This window comes from Dunckerocampus dactyliophorus, chromosome 21 (assembly GCF_027744805.1).
Source record: "Dunckerocampus dactyliophorus isolate RoL2022-P2 chromosome 21, RoL_Ddac_1.1, whole genome shotgun sequence".
NCBI classification, from domain to species: domain Eukaryota; kingdom Metazoa; phylum Chordata; class Actinopteri; order Syngnathiformes; family Syngnathidae; genus Dunckerocampus; species Dunckerocampus dactyliophorus.
In genome coordinates this window covers 1,150,950-1,172,500 of record NC_072839.1, presented here as the reverse complement: position 1 = coordinate 1,172,500, position 21,551 = coordinate 1,150,950, and the positions used below count along the sequence as shown (strand labels likewise).

General features: G+C 42.8%; 1 protein-coding gene across 2 annotated transcripts in view; it reads right to left on the bottom strand.

The window, feature by feature from the left end:
* Positions 1-21,551, bottom strand: part of LOC129173895 (partitioning defective 3 homolog) — a 308,256-nt gene that overhangs the window by 10,614 nt on the left and 276,091 nt on the right. For both annotated transcript variants that reach the window (XM_054765212.1, XM_054765211.1), the window contains one exon: positions 7,416-7,536. In XM_054765212.1, coding sequence (XP_054621187.1) covers positions 7,416-7,536 — 121 coding nt within the window. The remainder of the gene's footprint in view (positions 1-7,415; positions 7,537-21,551) is intronic.

Sequence of the window (21,551 nt, the reverse complement as noted above, 5' to 3'; positions counted from 1 at the left end):
AAAATAGCTTTGTTTTTCATACGTTTCAAGTTTTCATCTGACCTTTTGGAACAAATTAGTAAGAAAAACCCAGGTACCGGTGTCGGTGGTGAAACTGGCTCTGAAATGGGTGTGGGGCAGTCGGGCCGTATTCGTACTGTTAGGAAGGAGTGACGGGTTAAAGATGCGTCTGCACTTGGAAGGCCTGTCAGCAAAGACGCCAAGTTAGACTCGTCTTGTCTTCTAGCAAAATGGTTGCTTTTTCCCCTCGCTCGGACAGCTGCAATAACAACGCAATTACATCTCACTCAGCGTCAACAGCAGGTCCTTTCCTCACTTTTCAATTCTGGAGCAAATTGGACACATATGGTGAAAATTTGTCTAGAACAACACGACTGGAAAAGTACATCCGATGAAGTAAAACGAAGAGAAAGGATGATTTGCAAGGGAGAAAATTCGTCATTCAGCCTGAATGCCTGTAATGTGATTTGGGAGGAAGTGATGAGGAATCTGGACATGTGACAATGTGGTTTGAAAAAGAAGGGTTGAGGTGGATGACGCCATGCATGAGAAATTACAAGGAGAGAAAATCAGTCAATGTAATGGCATTAGACCGGGAAGGACAATCAAATGATTCCATGTTAGATCTTGGAATAAAATGTCATGTCAAACAAGACATGTGCTCAAATCAAATCAAGGACCGTCCGTGTTTGTTTTTATCCAATAATGTGAAAAATGATGAAGATATGCAACGCTTGGCTCTCTCTCTCCCTTATTGCCTGGATGCAGGGTGCTTAAACGTCGCAGTGAGGATGAAAATTCTTTGTAGCGATCAGAAATGTGGGGGCCAAAAAAGCAGCTGATAGATTAGAAATACAATCCAAAGAGTTGCACAGACATACCTTAATAGGACTCTCTTCATTCTAAAGATATCAAAACAGCTAAAAAGAGGAAGCACATAACGGGACACACCTATTACACCTAGAAAGCCTTCTGAAAAAACCTCCAAAAAGCTCCAACAAGGCTCCATTTCCATAACGTGAGCTGCACATTAACCGAGCTACAGCGACAGCCACCTTTCTAGCTGGAATAGGCGTGTCCCATTACATGCATTCATTACCTGCCTCTTTTTACCTGTTTTTATATCTTTAGAACACACACAAAAGAGATGGACGTGTGTGTTTATGTCTCACATGAGTGTTGTGGATGACGGGCAAAATGTAAAAAAACAAAGTGCACTTTTCCTTTCAAGTCTACATGACAACCCGGTTCCGCCAATTGATTACAAACAAGCTCAGTTCTTGGTGGTCGCCGAGGTTTGTCGCTTGGGGCAGAGTAAGCATCAGATAGCAAGAAGTGTGGTCTGCTCTTTCCTGTTTTCTTGCTGTGCTTGGTTATCTCCATATCACCAAGTAAGACCACTTTTTGTCCATGTGAATAAATGGCAATGCTACTACTGTTAGCTAAAAAGTAGCACTGGGATATAACCGGGATTCTTTCACTTTAGCCATTTTTACACTGGAACATGCTTCATTTAGCCCAAAAATACGTACAATTGAATAATATATTTAATAATAGGCCGTATTCAACCACAAAACACTGTTGGTTTATTAATGAATATATTTGGAAAGACTCTGATAGTGTGAAGCTGCAAAATTCAAAGCGCAAATTGGCAAAGGATTACTATACAGCACACATGTGTACACATGTGTAAATGTATAGAAAAACAGCTTATGTTTAAGTACTTAAGGAGGCATTAAAAACACATTTTATGAGTCAGAAGGAGAACCACAGGATTTATCCCCCAAAAATACAATACATTTATATGAAATATGAATTACACTGATGTAACACTTCATGAAAACAACGTAAAGGAGGATAGGAAAGCAGCCAAGTAATCTTGGTGACTCGTAACATACACCAGGATTTGTATTATTTTCACACATTTTCAAAACGGTGCATGAGAATCACGTTGCAGGATAACGGCAGTGGTATAGCTGGCATGCATGTTTTTAAAATATATTGCTGTTTTAGCTTTTTATTTGGTTACATGGCGGCTAAGAAGAAGTTGCAAATATTCACAAGCTAAATGTTGTGCTAGCAGACCCGTTTCTCCAAGTTCACCCGAACAGTGGCAGAGACCATCTTGATGAATGGAAACAAGTAAGAAAAAGACTTTACAAGCTGCAGTCGCTGTGCATGGCGCTCTGACTTATCTGCGTGGTCATGCTTATTGGCGCGCAAACCCAACAGCTCTAAAATTGATTTTATTGCTGCCCTCAGAGCGCAAGAGAGACACAAGCAGGTCTGGATAACGCTGAGCATTTGATGTGAACATCTGGAAACTCCCTCTCCCCGAGCAGCGGGAGAAAAAGAAAAACAAGAAGTGGCAACTTTTAATTGTGAGTGTTGACTTGGTGGTTGTGTGATGGACTTCGAGATCAATGTGGCGTATTACGTCATTCACAGAAGATAAACTATGGGAGTGGTTTTCCACATTTTCATTTGTTTTTCCACATTGAAAGAAACACCAGGCATGTTCTTTTACTCAGGGTGCCACAAGATCTCGCAAAATTAAAGCCTGACAAGATTTCTCGTTCAGAAAGTCTTGTGGGGGCGGAAGGTCTGGGGTGATAATGATTTAAGTAATGAATCACTTGGGGTGTCACGAGACACTCAGTCCATGAGACGAGACAGATTTATTTATTTTCATTTAGCATTACTTTGAAGAAAAGTACAATGATAAAATATTTTTAAAAACCATGACAATATATTGCAGTGTCCCAATTTAATTTCTATGCTAGCGGCCCCGCCTCCATCCTCCAAGACAAAGAGACTGTATGACTGACAAAAGGGCTCACTCCGTTCATGCTGTTGTTCTATGGAACAAACGTGCCTCTTCTTGCCAGTTTGGAGGCGGGAGACGAGGAAAACAGACACGCATGCACATGGCAATATATCGAGGCCGGAAAAATGGTCCAATTCATTTTCATTTATTGTGCGGTGAATTTATTATCGCCCAGGCCTAGTGCTCATGAGATGTTTTTTTCTGAACGAGGAATCTCATCACATTTTACTCTCGTGAGATCTTGTGATACCCCCATTAATCGTAAATGAAAATGAACTGGATCATTTTACCAGCTTTATTATATTGCCATGTACATGCTTCTCTCTCCTCCAAACAGGCGGGAAGAGAGTTCACTCTGTGCATTGGTTTCAGCATCTTGACATCTTTGTTCCACAGAACAATGGTATGAATGGAGTGAGCCCTTTTGTCAGTCATACAGTCTCTTTGTCTCGGTGAGTGTAGGCGGGGCTGCTAGCATACACACAGAGTGCAGAAGGGTGTAACTTAGTAGAAATTGAATTGGTAGCTTGCAATATATTGTCATATATTTTTTATGTTTTTAAATTGTTCTTTTCTTAAACATAATGTTAAAATCTGGTCTCGTTCTCGTAGACACAGTCTCATGCATCGTCTAGTCTGGTGACACCCCTCATGACACCCCCAGCAAGTGACAAAAAAGGTGCAAGAAATTTTTCAGTCTAATCGCCAAACATAACAATGCAAGATTTTGAAAAGAATGGTTTGTATTTTGCTTAAACGTGTGTGCTTTCCGGACAGCTCAACAGTAAGCTAAAAATAAACAGACGAGGTAAAGTACAGCACACACTGTGACTCAATAGACGACTTTTACATTACATTAGAAGATTCATAAAGAGTGTGTATGAGCGTGCGCATAGGGGTGTGTTTGTGCGTAGGAGTGTTTATGTGCGTGTGTGTGGGTGCGTAGGAGTGTGTATGTGCGTGCGTGTGTGTACTTTTATTTATTTATTTATTTTAGCTATTTATTTATTTATTTTTTTTTTTTTGGGGGGGGGGGGGGGGGGGGCATACAGGGGTTTGATCCGTGGGGTCAGGTGCTGGGCGATACATCTCTGCCGCCCGTGCCTCCGCCGGGTGGGTGGAGGGTGTGCCTCCTGCATCCCTTGGCGGGGCGGCCCTGTGTCGGGGGTCGGGCGGGGGTTGGCCCGGGGCGGGCCGGGCTCCGCTCCCTGGGGGTGGGGGTGGCGGTGGGCGGGAATTGGCGCTTCCGGCGCGGGCGGGCTTCTTTCCAGCTGTGGAGGCGTCTCTGGGCCTGCCGGTTTGTGGCCCCCGGTACCCGTCTGCCTTTGTGGGGTGTGATCTCTCGCTGGTCTCAGGGGTTGGCAGTCCTCCGGCCCGCTGGCGCCCTGTCCTTGGCTGGGATTACCTCTCTTCGGCCCCTTACTGGTCTTCCCGGGGGGGGGGCTCTCTGGGCTGGCTCTTGGGGCACTGATCTTTGTGCTGCCTGCCCCTATGGGCCTGGTGGCCTTCTGGCGGCCGGGGCCCGGCCTTGCTATTTGGGGCGGGGCTCTCTGGGAGGTAGAAGGCGGCCCCTTTCCTTTCATGCACTCTCAGTGACAATCACACGCCCACACATTCCTGCACCTTTACATATATATGAAGTCTTCCTCACATACAGAGATACCTGTACATATGCACACTCACAGTACATACGTACTTCCCCACATTACTCACTGAGTTAACCAGGGTGTTATTATGTTGTTGGTTTTATTACAGCGACGGTGATATCAGCAGTATGACTATATATATGTATGTGTGTATGTGCGGTATATATGTATATATGTATATATATATGTATGTATGTGTATGTATGTATATACATGTGTATATGTATATTTTTTTTTTTACAATGATGTGCATTACAGTAACTTTGATTCTATTCACTATCATGGATAATCATTTCATTACTACAGTTATGTGTGACTGTTTCAATGCGGTATTATCATGGTGATCACTATCATAATTCATCATTTCATGACTGCTATTGTGTGCGACTGTTTCAATGCAGTATTGTCATTGTGATCACTGTCATAGTTCATCATTTCATGACTGCTATTATGTCTGATTGTCATTGACAGCTTTGTCATTGTGGTTGTTGATATTGATTTGTCCTTAATCCTTGTTCGTCTTTATAGTTGTCACAGACAATTATTTGCTGATGTCGTTCTGTATGTTTCTGTTGTTCTGTCACAATTGTTGTTGTTGCTGCTGTTGTCCTTGTCTCTTGTCTCTCTTTTTTTTGTTTTTGTCCCCTCTCGCCCCCCCCCTGTTTCCTTTTCTCTTCTTCTCTGTCCCCTCCTGCTCCGGTCCGGTCGCTCCAAATTTGCTTTATAACAAGCATCAAGGTCGAATAAATTTTGTATGACAGGGGAAGTGTATATCACACTTCTCTCTGGCAGAGTAAATCTGTTGAGCACTTGACGGCATTTAGGTATACAATTCTATCTGCTTTAAAGGCTGGACAGGACAGGGGTAAAAAAAAAGAAAAAAAAAAAAAAAAAAAAAAAAAGAAGATTCATAAAGAACAAAGATTAATGGTAAAACCGTCAATTCAGTCCGTAGGAGTACGATTGATCTGTTGAAGCAGTCAAGATCTTGGCTCCAGATCCAGACTCGAGCTTGGAGTCAGCTTAAAATAAGTTTTCCCAAGAGTTCCCCTGAGCGGTTCCAAAATGTGACATAGACGGGCTTGTATCTATCCCAAACAAGTTTTGCCGTTGTGGATCCTTGCTGAGGATGACTAAAATAACATGAAAGCCAACTAATAAAATAGACTTCAGTACTCCCAGGCCAGCCCTGGCTCATATTACCACCAGAGTAACGGGGGTATACTCAACAATGTCAACAATCACACGCAATTAGAAGCTCAGACGGTGAGGGAGGAAAAGGGAGACTGCTTAGTGCTGTACAAACAGATGGTATCTCATTTGGACAGTGAGCTTGGGAAGAAAGGGACTGAGAAAGCGACAAGGAAAGATGTCCAATTTCAGATTTAGCCTATGATTGGGGCTAACGTGGAAACAAATCCAGAGGAAATAAATTTAGCCCTGTCAGGGTGGGTGGGGGTTTGAGTGGTGGTATTTTCTTAAGGCTCACAGGAACTTATTACACCAGTAAGAAAAACAAAAACATATCTTTTGCCATGTCAGCCAAGCACTCAATACCAAGTCCACTGAAGCTAATTACGTTGACATTCAAGGTCGCCAGTTTGACCTGCAGTTTTTAGCATTTCTCAACTTATCTCAACAACTTCTATTTTTCCTCCAGAAAAAAGCATGTGGAACATGTTGCAAAAAATAGAACCCACACAATCCGGCCCCTGCACCCGTTGGGGCCCAAAACCCGGGCCCACCGACCTCGACTAAGGCCCTGTCCACACGGTCACGTTCCTTGGATCCGCTCCAAAATGTCCATACACACCGTTATGGATTAGTAAGTAGTTGCATCCAGACGAGAACGCCACCGGGTGCAAAGGATGTAATACACAAGGCACACCTATGAACATGCAGACGGAACCACATGGCACACCAAACTATAGAAGAAGAAGTCCGTCGTCTTCTGCTTTCCAAGGCTCATCTAGACTTACGCCCAAGTGGAATTACTTCTGCGAGTCATTTTGGGGAATAAGACAAGGGAATATCAGGAGAATGTCGACTGGGGTCAGTCATCTCCGTCGAAATATTCAGCTATTATGTCGGTTGTCGACAAAGCTCACTTCTAGTCACGTGGCGGCGACGGGTCGGTGACATCATCGTTTTCGCTTACCAACACGGAAACGACAAGCTGGCATTCCCCCCCCCATAAGAAAGAAAAGGTGTTTCAGGTCGCCCAGAACGCCGTTTCTGTGCGGATGAAAGACTGAAACCATAAAATGCTTTGACCTGAAAACATTTCCGTGCGGGTAGCGCCTAAATGAGAGTTGAGGAGCGCTAGCCCGAGTTGTTAAGTTGTAGTCCAGCGCAGCTCTTTAGGGCGTCGACGTGAGCTTGACCAACGCACTTTCGCACAGCCACAGCAGTTGGTATCCGTTAAGTAAAAGGACAATGGAACAACAGCGTAATGGCTGGAATATCAGAAAGTATTTCTTCCCAACTAAAAATATGAGGAACATGAGATCAAGTCCAAATTGATGAAGGAATTAACTTTCTTGTATTATTTCAGTGATGAAAAGTAAATCCCATTGCTGTTGTAGATCAATCCAACATTAAAAGAACCTTTTAAAAAATGCAATTTAAAACCGCTAATTCAAAAAATGACTTCTATCACGTCAAAGGAAAATCATAATGAGCAGCGTGTCTTCAATTTGCCCCCCTCCTTTGCTACGTTTCAGCTGGCATCAAACGTCTTCCATGCTCATTCCGAGAGCAAGTGTGTTATGTTTCTCAGACTGGAATGGCACAGAGAAATAGGCAATTAGTTCCAAGTTAAAGGCTGCTGCTTGGACATTTGTCCTGGAATGACGGCTCAAGTTGATACTGAGGCCACATTTGGGTGCGGGGTTTCATAACTCAGTATTTATTTCTGTGCCTGCATCCCACCAGATACTCACCCAAGTCTGATCCAAGCTGTACGAGTGGCGGTGGTCCTCCGGGTCGTCGTCTTGCTTTGCCTGCTGGAACTCGTGCCTGAGCCTTTGTATCCGGTCATGGTTGTTGGGAGCCGTCTGATTGCTGAGGGGAGGAAAGGGGAACAAGCTGTTTTCAATCCAAATAGTGGAGGTGGACATTTGCAGGTAATGGGTCATGGTGGCCCTGTCTTAAAACACCTGGCACTGAGTCAGTGTGTTATCACAGGTGATTGACCCCCACTCTTTCAGTTGTGTCATGTCTACCTTGATCTGTCAGTCATTATTCCCTTCCATATAACCAGTTAGCCTCGCCCAGATGTTGCTTTCCTGATCATGACCATATCGTGTTTCCACTAAGCAGTGTGATTGGATTCAGTTCGGTTTGGTTGTCTTCGTCAAGACCGCGTAAAATGAGACACTTCAAGGAGCTTTTCTTCTTTTTTTTTCTCCATTTATTCAACCAGATAAAAGGCCCACTGAGATCAAGACATCTTTCACAAGGGTGGCGAGGCCAAGGATGGCAGCAGCATACATCAATAAACTAAACAGAAATAATAAATCACAACAACAAAACAAACATTGAGATTTTTTTTCAAACCAACACCGATAACTTTCTGCTAATGATACTGCTAACTTTTATATCTACTTTGTCAAATGAGATTTAACTGTAGTTTGTGCACACTTGGAGGTATGAAGGACTGGAACAATTTGACCAACTGGACCTGTTGATTTGTCCTAATGAAAGATCACGACATCACTACTACCACATCACTACTACCACCAGAACCAGAGCGTAGAGGGGACTGGCATTGCCCAGCAAGGTGCACTGTATTCAGGCACATGCTCCGAGCAGCCAGCATAACGCCACGGAGGTCTCTGTCAAACCTTTTGCACTTTTCAAACACTTTCAGGTGGCATTTGGTACAAAGTCCTTCCTCTGAAAGTGAATGTTTGCTTACAAGTGAGCTCAGGGGAAGTTATGACAGGCCGTTAACGTGACAGGCAGGAGAAAAAAAAATCATATATGACGTCATCACACCCCCTCATGATGGCCGTGCCCCCCAATTGAGATATTAAGAGCAAAGAAAGAACACAGGCACTGTTCAAAGGATTTCCGTTGACGGTTTCTTCGGCTAGAGCGGTCGGCTCCCCAAGGAAACTAATTGTGACAATTTAAGTTCAGATTGGAGGCCATTCGAGGCATGGGGGGCAGAGAAACAGAAGGTTTTTCTGACACGACTTCTTTCTAGTAGAAACCAAGCTTCACCCTTCATTGCGCTCCTGTTAATCCACCGTACTGTACCATGTTGCGCTTAATTAACTGCTCACACGATATGATGTCACATGTACATAGCTGACGCAGCCATCGGCATCAACCGCCCCGGCCCAATCACGTACAGTACAGTACCGAGGCTGAACTGAACCGGAGCGCTGGGTGATTTGATTGAACATGCTTTAAGAGTGAACGTGTCCCTCATGCACCACTCGGAGTGATGCATGTCTCTTTCTGACAGCAGAATGTAAGCTTTTTATGGCACAGAGTCTTTAAACACCGTGGAAAACCCTCATTTACATCCCCATCATTAAAAGGCTTTGAGAGGCCTGTCAATAGGAATCAATAGCTGTTCCTTCAGTTTAATCAGGCTCCCCTTTTATCAGCAGCTACAGAGGCAGTGCACGACAACACACAATTACGATGAGACAACCCGCTTGATAATAGGCCAGCGTTTATGCATACCAAAGGGATGTGACCAAAGGTTAGGAATGTGGGCTCCAGAGAGATGGGAGACGGGGATGGTGGGAGTGGAGAAGATAGGGTGAGGGATGGAAAAGGAGATAAAAGTAGTGGGGGTTGCTGTTGGGTTTGGTGCTGAGAGAAAAAAGTGAAAGGTTAATCAAGAGCATGTGAGAAAAGAGAAAGAAAAGTGAGTCAGGACAAAGGTGGACCATCACCCGCGAGAGAAAAGCATACATGTACGGGAATAAAAGAGAAAGTGAACATTTAAAAGCGTCCCTGACGTGATTCATCAACTTTCTTTAAATATGTTATATATTGTATACATTGTTTGATTGTTTGATATTTCAAAGCGAACGGTGAATTCGCAAAAATTACATTTATAGGTCATGCTGCGCTAGCTCTCGCTGCTCAGCCTCATTTCTGGAAGTGACGCCATCAGAGTACTATCCCTCCGGTAAACAAACAGCACTGTACGGGACAGAGGATGTTTGCAGTGATTTGAGCCATGTGTCAAATAGTTTTCAAAGACAAAAGAAGTGAGAAACATTTGGCGATGAACTAGAGAACTTGCAGAACATGGACGTACGGCTTAAGATATGGAGATGAAGATTGGTCGCCTTCAAACACAAAATGATAAGTGTAAGTTACTCTGGAGCTGCTTATATTTCAATTATTGTTTGAAATCAGCTTCTTAATGAGCGTAGAAGGGTCTTTATAGCCTGATTTTTAAAAATATTTTGTCTCCGTCGCAGCCGCCCCCCGCTGTAAACATACATGTCGATGTGACAAGATGTTTATATAACATGTATAATGCTTTACAGCCTTGTCGCTATCATGGAATAGTGTTTACAAGACAAGACATGACTTACTCTCTTCTGTGACAACTTTGACGTCGTTCTTCTAGTCTTTCTCTTCCTGTGTACTGGCAGAATAGCATCCTTTTTCAAAATGTGTTTATACCATACTTTCAAACCAAATGCTTCTAGTAAACGTGTTCCTTCATAGCAGTCATCAGTGAAATGATCACTGCAAAGAACAGAACTTGAGGTGGGCGTCTATCTGTCTCTCATCCTCTGAACTTGCTTCGTCCATTTTTGTCTTAAACCTTCCTCTTTTGGAAAAGAAAACAAAATTACAGTATCACTCGGATACTGTGAGCATCCGGCAGCAGCCCAACATTTTGGCATGACTACTGTTCTGATGAAAAATATACTGAACCAAGTCAACTATTTACCTCAAGAAGTGTTTGTTTACGTCACTTCTGGAATGAGGCTGAACTGTGTGAGCTAGTTTGTCATTGGTGGCACCATCAACTATACGTCATTTTTGCAAATTTATCGTTTGCTTTCAAAAATCAAACACAGTAGAACATAATTACAAACAAGATCCAACCAAAGTAGATTAATCATACCAGGGACCTTTTAACATGCATTGAGGACCTGCCACTGTTATTGTGAGAAGCACTTACAGGGGGTACGCACGTCAGTGCTGGACGCCATTGTTCATTTGGACACCGAGGATTCTGGGAGTAATTATGGCAACAATTGATGATTAGAATGAGCACACCTTTGTGATGATAACGGGCTGCAGGACATGCTGCCAATCAAACTTTATTAAATGCACAAGAAATGTCTGCATGTAGACAGTGCACAGCTCTTAGTGCCTGGCCTTAAGTAGCACTTGGTTATCATGTTCTTTCATACTGTCTTACCAAAATCAATTGTATTAGTTATACCCCATTTGATTCAGATGGCTTATGTGGACACAACTGCAGGAAGTAGTCACTTTATACGGTGGTTGCAATTAAGTGGTTCACTAGAGTGCGAGGAATCTAATGCTTCCAGTTATGTGAAGAGCTGCCCATTAGAAAATCAATGGGCTTCATCCACTAATATGTTCCTTCCGCTTTTGTAATTTATTCTAAAGAAAGCCTGTTTGAACCTGAGTTACTACAAAAAAGAAATCCCATTGCTACTGCCAAAGAATGCTTATACTATTATTTGGAAATAAGTCATCGTTGAACATTAGACTGCAGAATCAGGTGCACTGTCATCCCCTCAAAACAATCACAGTGCGCGGAACAACAATACACAAAGATAGACCTGGAGTCCCAATGTCATTACCTTCATCCTGTCGTCTCTCTGACCATGCAGGAAGGCTGGGCGTGAAAATTCATTTATTTAATTAAAAGTAAAGTAAAACATGTCAGAAATCACAGTATTAAAAATTATGTTCCAAATATAAAACATTCCCGTGCATTTTAATCCATCCAATTTCTACCAGAGCCAATGCCTGCTGTTGTGGCTTCAATGAAAAAAAATAAAAATAAATAAATATATATATATATAAATATAAGTTGCTCCAGAGTATAAGTCACAGGTCCGGCCAATCCATGAAAAAAAAGTGCTTATAGTCCAGAAAATAAGATATTTTATTGTTATTATTATGATTATTATAGTAGTATTATTGGTTAGCTTCAGTATAACAACATTATTAAATAGAATACATTCAGAGAGTTGTTATATTCTGAAATTCTTGCTTTAAAATGCATTCAGTGTTAAAATATATTATGTTGCTCTCACAGAAATACATTTTAAAATATGTGGCTCTCATGGCTCTCTTAGCCAAAAAGGTTCCCGACCCCTGTTTCAAAGCACTGCACCCACGCAATCAGAAGCAACAGCGGGAACCGGCTGGGCGACCCAAAAAAGCACAACCTTGGCTACTAACAAGACCACTCAAGTCCATATACACTCCCTACACAATAAGATCCACTGCACTCATTTCACACACTCACCCATCAACCGAAGAAAAAAGGGTCGCTTTTGCTCATTAGGAACAATTCTGTGCTTTAGAGATGGCGGAGTGGGTGAAGACCAGCGAGGGAGAGATTCCACCAAATGAAAAATACAGCAGCATGGAAATTCAATATATATTTTTCCAATGTGAATGAAAATTGCCTCAAGAGATATCTGGCAGTGGGGGTAGACTTCAGCAAGTGGGAATTAGACATGGAAGTTCAAAGACGGCCTCAGTAAAATCCAGACTATCTGCAGGGGCTTCTCCCTCCATTGAAGTGTACCAACTTCAGTGGATTCTTGAAAATCACGTGCACAGACGAAGAGGCATTTGGTGAAGATAGCGATGACTCACAAGACTACCGGTTGGTAGCAGGTTTGCGTCTGCACCAAAAGAATAGTTTAGTAGTTTCAAAGTCCTGTTTTGGGTGCTCTATTTCGTCAGCACGGCTGCTAGTTTCCTTCAAACAGCTTTAGTGATTATTATACACGTGTACTGTATGTATCACAGGCCAGCGGGTGAAAGGAAAATGAATAAGCACTACATTTGTTGCATTTAAGCCATGTGTTTGTGCATAAGGAAAAGGTTACATGTATCAAGTGACTCTTGCATACATGCAGGATGCCGCATCGCGAGCAAATGAACGACAGGACTTGGTCCCAAATGTCTGTTTCTGCTTATCGTTTTCAAAATGTGACTTGCCGGAGGACGAGATAGAATCATGAGGAAAAGACATGAAGGTAAATAAAATTAGTGGGCTACAACCTTCTCACGACTCTTTATTTTGCCGACTATAACACGATTTGACTAAAATGACTCAAGCTGTATGGTCGTGTCTTAGTGTGTTCACTCTGGCAGTTTGCTGGTGCTTCCTTAGTTTCTTGTATTGCAGTCTTCCTTTGCTCCGCTGGTCCCCAGCTTTGAAAGGATTGCTTTCTGTTTATTGAATCTGATCCTTATTTCTCTTCTCTGCCATCTTTTTTTTTTTTTTTTTTTTTAACAGTCCTTGTTTGTCCCAATCTCCGACTGACAATCATGGCCTAGGTTTTATTTGGAGGTGCTAAGTCCAGTCCCAGAAGCTTCACACTCAGCTGAAAACCGCCCCAGTAAACGCAGATGGTCACAGCCTGACGAGGCCATCAGGACCACATGGTCTGCGAATAGCAGAGACGAGATCCTAAGGCCCCCAAACTGGACTCCCTCTACGCCTTGGCTGTGCCTAGAAATTCTGTCCATAGAAATTATGAACAGAATTGGTGACAAAGGGGGGCCTTGGCAGAGGTTCAATTTGACAATTTGCAACCTAGACACCACTGAGAAATAAAACAGTTTGAAAGCTGGAACGTCAGAATTTGGCTTTCCAGTTTGGGTAAGATTCTCCTGAACGCATGTAAATGTTCTTTCCCTGTCTCCAGTTCCACGTCTGTCCTCTCCTTGACAGTTCCATAGCTTAGTTTCCAACATGACCAACAAGCACACAAACAAGGCTGTTAAATTCTTCAATTTAGATGAAATGTCTTATATATTGTTTGTAATTATGTTCTACATTGTTCCGTATTTGAAAGCGAATGCTACATTTACAAAAATGACATTTATAGTTGATGGCGCCACCCGTGACGAGCTAGCTCTCACAGTTCAGCCTCAGGCGTCGTCGGGGTGACACCTCTCAGCTAAAGCACGGTAAAAACAAACGCTTCTCAAGGTAGCTCGTCGACTTGGTTCAGTTTATTTTTTATCAAAATAAAAGTCATGCCAAAACATATGCTTTGAAGGCAACCAATCTTCATCTCCATGTCTTAAGGCGTACGTCCATGTTCTGCAAGTTCTCTATTGCAACTCCAAATGTTTCTGCCTCCTCAAAAAGTATTGACACATCCCTCATATATCCGCTATAATCACTGTAAACATCCTCTGTCTCGTACGCCGCTGTGTTTGTGTACCTGAGTGATAGTACTTAGATGGCCCTACTTCTGGAAATGAGGCTGAACTGCGAGAAACAATGTAGAAGATAATTACAAACAATATGTAACATTTTTAAGCAAAGTTGATGAATCATGTCAGGGACCTTTAAAAGCAATGTGGATTTGTAAAAATGATGCCAGTTAACTGCAGCTTTGCGACGAACGACTCTTTTTCACATTTACATATGTCCCATTCCCATCCCACCTGTGTTTTTCAACCTGAACTGTTGACAGAGGTCATGAGTCCTCTAAAGCTGCAGTTGGGGAGGGGGCTGTGGATTCCTGTCGGGGTAATAGTCATCCTTTGATCCAGGAGGATTTGGCAGATGTCTCCGACACCACGGGGCTTAAAGCGAGGAGGCAAACAACGCCACAGTCCCTGCACTTGCTTCTGTCACATGTTGAGTCTCAGTCTGGCCTATAAACACTGACACCAGCTAATAAAGGAGTAATCCAATCACAGAGAGCATAACATTGGTCATATGAGCCCATGTGTGTCAGGGGTCAGGCCCAACTAATCACAATAAGAGCAACAGAAAGCTGCAATCACAAGAATAAAGTCCGACCAAGTCCAAAGTTTGATGGAACTAGCTGGAGCTCGTCTAACTTAAAGAGAAAGAAGCTGAACTGTGGGGTTCCGGTGTGACTTTAAAACCACAATGTTATCTGATCACTGTTGATTGAAATTCCCTTTTGCCCGAGCCTCGGCACCTCACTGCAGCAGATAATAGCGTGGCCTTCTTAAGTTGCAGCCCTTTGGCAATCTCGAATCAAGTCAAAGGCGTAGCTCATCTTTATTTCATCGCACTGTAGACTAACATTTAATTCAAAGACAGAAAGATAAAGGTTTTGGGGAGAGATGGACAGGATACGGGACCTTCTGTGAGGGCAGCAAAAAAAGATTAGATTGGTATTACTTCTGGTCATTTTTTTAAGGGAAGAGAATGTAGATTAAAAATTTTTTTTTTAAGTCTCTGGAGGAAATGCGCTCGTATCGCCCCATCAGCCTTGATTTTGTGGCAATCAAAAGGAAGAGTTTGACATATTTTGCTCTTTATGCGTTTCCATCAACCTCTCCATATTCTTTTCTTGCATATTCCAAAAGAAATCTGATTGTATTTTTTCTCCTTTTTGGTCTGTTCTTCCCTTATGTGTCATTTCTAAATGCTTCAGTAGTCCTCTGTGGCTACAGGGATAGGTCATAAATTCCCTTCTGTCCCCCCCATCCTCTCCCACGAGCTTGGTAAGTGACAGCTGCAGGCTGGACAAAGGCCCGATAACACCCTGGATTTGTCAGGCTCTGACTTGACCAATGTAGCCCTGTGACTGATGCACCGACAGTGGCGCCTCACCAGTTAAAATCCCCTCCTCCTAGAAGAGGCTGCTGCTATTGAGCTATTTATGAAGGCCTGTGTGTTTGCATACACAGTTATATGGGGTCCTTGAGGGTCCTCAGAGGCATCGACTGGGATGCTTGCCAAAGCCATGGTCATGGGAGGGCTGGGGAGCATTGGGCACTGATTCCCAGAACAAAAGATAAACAGTTTCACTTTTCAGCAGAAGATCAAAAATGGGAAACTTGGTTCCAGGAATCCAAATTTAGTAAACATAATTGGAATAAAGGATTCTGTTTAAGGAACATGCATTTGAGGAATTAGGAGCACAACACAGGGGTGCCTCGGTTTTCATTATTTATTTGTTATAAAAGGTTTGACAAAAATCGAAACATACAAAAACCGAGGCAATTTTTCCCGTAGGAAATTATACAAATCCAATGAATCCGTCCCAGACACCCAAAAACATGGAAGAAAATACATTTTATAGAGAAAAAACATCGTTTTCCATGTAAAAAAACACTGCAAAATGATTATAAATGAGGAAAGGATGAAACTTATAATGCGGACTTCCTCAATTCAATTGTGTTTCTCACCTTTTTGTCAAATTGCTGGCACTTGCAACTTTCTTTGACCCCATGTTGGGTTATTCAGCAGTCACAATCAATAAAAAAAATGTACGGACAGTGAGTCAGCAATGTGCTTTGTTTGGGCACTTTTACAGTACAGGGCAAACATACTCAATTGTTACATGCAGTATTGTTCGAAAAACGAGAAAGTGCACAAAAACCGATACAAAAACTGAATCATACGGAAGCTACGGTGCACAATAACCATGGCTGCATGTGCACTGCACCCGTGTAAAATATTCAGTACATGAACCTGAACCTGGACAAGAATGTACCCTGGATGGATGTTTAGCGACGAGTCCATGTCTGCCTGTGGGTGTCAGACAGGAAGGTCAAAGTGTGGTGACGACACGGAAACTTCCATGCTGAACTCCCATACTCATTTTGTTGTGTGTGATGGTGCAAGTACTTGTGGAACGAGCTTGGGCCTGCTGTTTGTGCAAGAGTGACCAACACAACCACGTTGGCTGACTGGCTGAGGAGTAAAATGCCATCCTAATTTTGGTCCTGAGTCCCAAAATTTGGGAAATGCTGCTTTGTTCTGCATAATTTGGCACTGGATCAATATTTTCACTAAAGAAATGGACATTCTTGAAACTCTGCCGAGATGGAACACTCTGGAGGTTAAATTATGAGAAACATCCAATGTCTTATCTTCTATGTCTATATCTACACAAAGAACTAAAAAGACCAACTTCACCTAAATTTCCTTTCACATGCACAAACAAAAAGTAAACACAGACTTCCTCAAAAGTACTTTGATTTGAAACACTTCCTTGTGTCCGTTATTCCCTCCTTGGAGTGAGTGGTTGTGTAAATACAAGTGCATGCAAGGAATCACCCTTCCAGCTGCCACCGTTTAAGCAAAAACAATACGGCAGCCTTCTGTCACCTTTCTGTCCTTTTCATCGGTTTTATGGCCTGTGCCCCAACAGAAAACGTCAAGGAATAATCAACGGCATCTTTGTTTCTGTCGCGAGTGGAGCTTCTGGTTCAAGGAAACAGGTGTGACCCTTGAAAAAAACAGTTCAATGACTTTTTTTTGGTGTCGCCTTCAGCATTGATAGAGATGCTACATGGTTCAAGGAGATGCTGTGGTAGAGATTGGTACCCACTGTAAGTTCATGTCAAGAGTGTGTGAATCATTTATTCAATAGGGCAGCTGTGGGCGGAAATTCTTCCTTTGCTTTCCACATCTCTCTCTCTCTCTCTCGCTCTCCGTCTCTCTGTGTATATATCAAAAAAATAGAGGAACACTTGGAAAACACATCAGATCTAAACTGGGGGAAAAATGATGCTGAATATGTTTCCTGATAATAAGTGGGTGATGTTTTAGTAACAAAATGATGCCACATCATTTGATAGAAATGAAAATGATCACCCTATAGAGGGGGGAAATCAAAGACACCCCAGAAATGAAAGTGAAAAAATGATGCAGCACACTGGTCCATTTAGCTAAAATGTCATTGTAGCAACTCAAAATGATTCTCAGTAGTTTGTGTGGCCCCCACGTGCTTGTACGCATGCCTGACAACGTGGGGGCATGCTCCTAATGAGACTACGGATGGTGTCCTGGGGGATCTCCTCCCACATCTGGACCAGGAAAGATATTCAAGATCATTTTTCCCCCAGTTTAGATCTGATGTGTTTTCGAAATGTTCCTCAAATTTTTTTTTAGCATTATATATATATATATATATATATATATATATATATATATATATATATATATATATATATATATATACACAGTCAAACTTGTCTATAGCGGCCACTAGAGGGAGTCTGTAAAAGTGGCCGCTATAGACAGGTGGCCTCTATAGACAGGTTGGCGTCCAGTTTGAATGTTGACCAGTAGAGGAAAAAAAAGAAAAAAAAGGGGGGGGGGGGGGGGGGGAATAATAATAATAATGTTGACCAGTAGAGGGCACTGCGGACTGCGGATAAAAGTTGTACAGCACTACTAGGCTTGTTATTATCATGGTTCATGGTTTTAATCCTGAACATGCATGAGTCAAACAGTAACACATCACATAGTACAATTCACAATTTTGCATGTCCAAAAAGGAGTAGGAAGAAGCAAAGCTTATTTAATCCTACCCCTCATCAGTTTCACATTAGTTGCAATACATTTATTCACCTCTTGTTCTTCCAAGTGTACTTTGTAGGTCTACATGACAATGTAGTGCAATCATAGCCAAGGTTTTTACTTCCTAAAAGGAAGCTAGAGGCTTAATAATAATATATAATGATAGAATGATAGAATATATCCACCACCCACAGAACAAAGCTGTGCTAGTAATGTCTTACGCTTGTTTTTAATATTTTACTTTTTATACGGCAGAGTGTCATTACAGCTTTAGTTCATCAGGAAGTGACGGGAAGTGACGGTGGGCGTCCCGAGCAGGAGAGCTAGGCTCAGTGCTAGCTGTGAGTTTGGAGAGAGTTGGGAAGTGTGTTTATGTTGGCGTGGATTTAAAGTCCTGCAGTGTTCTCCGCTGTTAATAAAGCCATTAAAGTGCATCGGCGACGTGAGTCTCTCCTTCCCCACAACAAGCGGCATTACAGTATTGACCAGTGCACACCAGGAAATAAACGGTGTCATTTCTTACAGGCATTGGCTGGACAGCTATGTAGTGGGGCTTGTTTAACCTTTGCCTTGCGGGCAAGCAGGAAGGAGAGACGATGCTGAGAGATGTGTGTGTGTTCTGAGCTGCTGTCTGGTGGCCGCGTTCAATAAATAAAGTTGGCAGAAGCAACAGGAGAAGTTTCCTTCTTTGCTTCGGAGCTGAATAACACTGACAAGTTAACAGACTAGTAGCGAACGGAAAAGAAGACGGCTTTTTTTGTGTCGAATACAGAAGATGAGGACTTTGATGGATTTGTGGATGAGGATTGATGAAAAATAACATCAGTACATTCTAAAATACTTCAATTAAGTACAACCCAACTCAGTTTTGCTCCCGCTGCCGCATGCATGCTAGCGTATGTTTTTTTTTTTTTTTTATTGTAGCATCGCTGGGAGCACGTCCTGTTCCCAGCTTAATTTGTGGTAATGTTTTGGTGCAAATGCTCTTAAAGTTACATGTTTGACCAGGAAATAGCAAGCTCAAAAGAAGACGACTTTTTCATGTGGAACAACTGACAGTTTGTGTGGATCTTGTGAATGATTGTGACTGAGCTAGGACTCAGTAATTAAAGTCTACACACGACGGCGTCATTGATTGAAAAACAAAACTTTTCCGTGCATGAAGCTTCTACTTGAGTTGGTAATTTGGCCGCTATATGCGGTCAGATATTGACCAAGGGAGACAAAATGGGTGGCCGCTGGCTGCGTTGGACAGGTGACTGCTATACACAGGGTCTATAACATGTATATTTGCTGCGGGGGATTTTTCAGTGGCTGCTATAGGCAGGTGGCCGTTCTATAAAGGTGGCCGCTAAGACAGGTTTGACTGTACCTATTACCTGAGAAAGCAGGTAATAGTCTGCATGGAAGTTTATTTGTTTAAAAGTCTGATGGCTGAGTTGAAGAAGGAGTTTCTCATTGTGGAAGTCCTGCATTTCACACTTCTGTACCTTCGGCCTGAGGGTAAGCGTGTGAACAGTGCTGGGGGTGAGTGGAGTCTTTGAGGATGGAGGCAGATATCCTGCGGACTCTGCACTGGTAGTGGCCTGGAGAGAGGGCAGTGGAGTCCTGGTGATCTTCTGAGGAGTCTTCACCAGTCTCTGCAGGAGACTGTGGTCCATTGCAGTGAAGCTGCTGTACCATAATGCAAAGAAGAAGTTGCTGGGGATCTGAGGTGACATACCAGCGTTCCTCTGCCTCCTCTGGAAGTGCAGATGATGCCCTCTTTACCAGCTGGGTGGTGTTAAGTGTCCAGCTGATGTAGACACCCAGAAGCTGCTCTCCCTCTCCACTTCAAGTTCCCTGGTGCTCACTATCATCTCCTTGGTCTTATCCATGTCGAGTGTGAGGTTGTTGTTTTCACACCATGTCACCAGACTGGCCACCTCCCTCCTATGTGCCCCTTCGTCCCAGCCAGCGATGCGTCCAATCACTGCAGCGTCATCTTCAAACTTTAGGATGGTGGCGTCCTCATGGGAGACGACAAAGTCATGCATGAATAGTGTGCATATAGGACGAGGCTGAGGACACCACCCTGTGGGGTGCCAAAGTTTGTTGTGGTGGTGGATGAAGTTCTGTTTCCAATCCTGACAGATTGTGGCCTGCCAGCCAGGAAGTCTAGGCGCCAGTCACAGTGTGTGGGCTGGAGCCCCAGTTCAGACAGTTTGTGGGGGATTACCACGTTAAAAGTAGACTGGAGTCAATAAAGAGCTATCTGATGTAAGTGTCTCTACTTTCCAGGTGGGTTGAGCAGCAGAAGATCTGTTGGGCCGGTAGGCTTATTGCAGGAGTCTGCTGCTTTGAATGGAGGGCAGCACTACTCTCTGCAAGCACTTCATGATCGGAGTGAGAATTACCAGCAAGCAGTCATCCGAGCAGGTCGGCAGGCTCTTCTTAGGGACAGGGATTCCACCGACCTGCTTGGCACAGAATCCAGCTAAACCTTGAAATACCATTCCTTTTCTATGTTCTTCTCAAATGTCATCCATCCATCCATCATCTTCTACTTATCCGTGGTTGAATTGTGGATAGGTAACGGCAGCCTAAGCAGGAAGGCCCACTCTTCCCTCTGCCTTTGTCCAGCTCTTCCACAGAGGAGTAGGTACCACACTATTATTTTATTGGAGCGGACACTAACATGCTGGCCTTAATTTTAAGCTCTAGCAAAAACTGTCAGTCAATCATAGATCCTCAAAAAAAAAAACAACCAACCTTCAACCTGGCTTGCCAGATTCATCTGAACTTCACACAAATGTTTGAAACCTGCCGCCCACTTGACTTTTCACATTTGCAACTTGAAGCTCCCTCATCTTCTAGTTGCACTTCTGCTGGGACGCCCAGAAAGAGTCACATCCGTCAACATCAACTGTCTTCAACTTATTTGTCTCACTAGGATATAAATCCAAAATATAATAGGGGTGTCAGGATAAGCGGCATAGAAAAAGGATGGATGGAGGGTCAGGGGTGTCACAAGATCTCGTGTGACAACATTCAAACGTGATGAGATTTATCATTTGGAGAAAAAGCTGTACGCCGCGCAATGCACGTTTTAAAGCTGTAAAAACAAAACAAAACAAAACAAAACAAACAAAACAAAACAAAACAAAACAAAACAAAACAAAACAAAACAAACCCTCCACAATGCAACCCAGCCCTTGACCAACATTGCCAAGAAGAAGGCAGAGCTTCGACACACTCGCCTTCCTGGCTAAACACGCATGGGTGTTAAAAGTGTGGCGCAGGGGCCATCTTTGGAACGTGGCTCACTGCAGAAATAAAATGAAAACCCAGCAAAAGTGGAAAAATAAACCAAAAAGGCATAATGTAACTAGAAAAAGCTAACATTTGTATACAATAACTCATAAAAACACAAAGATTTGTCTTTAAATATACAGTATGAATGTTTATTCTATATATATATTTTTTTATGATATCAAAGGACAGCCCTGATGTAAACAGACAAGTAGAAAAGAGAAAAACAGTGAGCTGTATTATTATTATTATTATTATTATTATTATTATTATTATT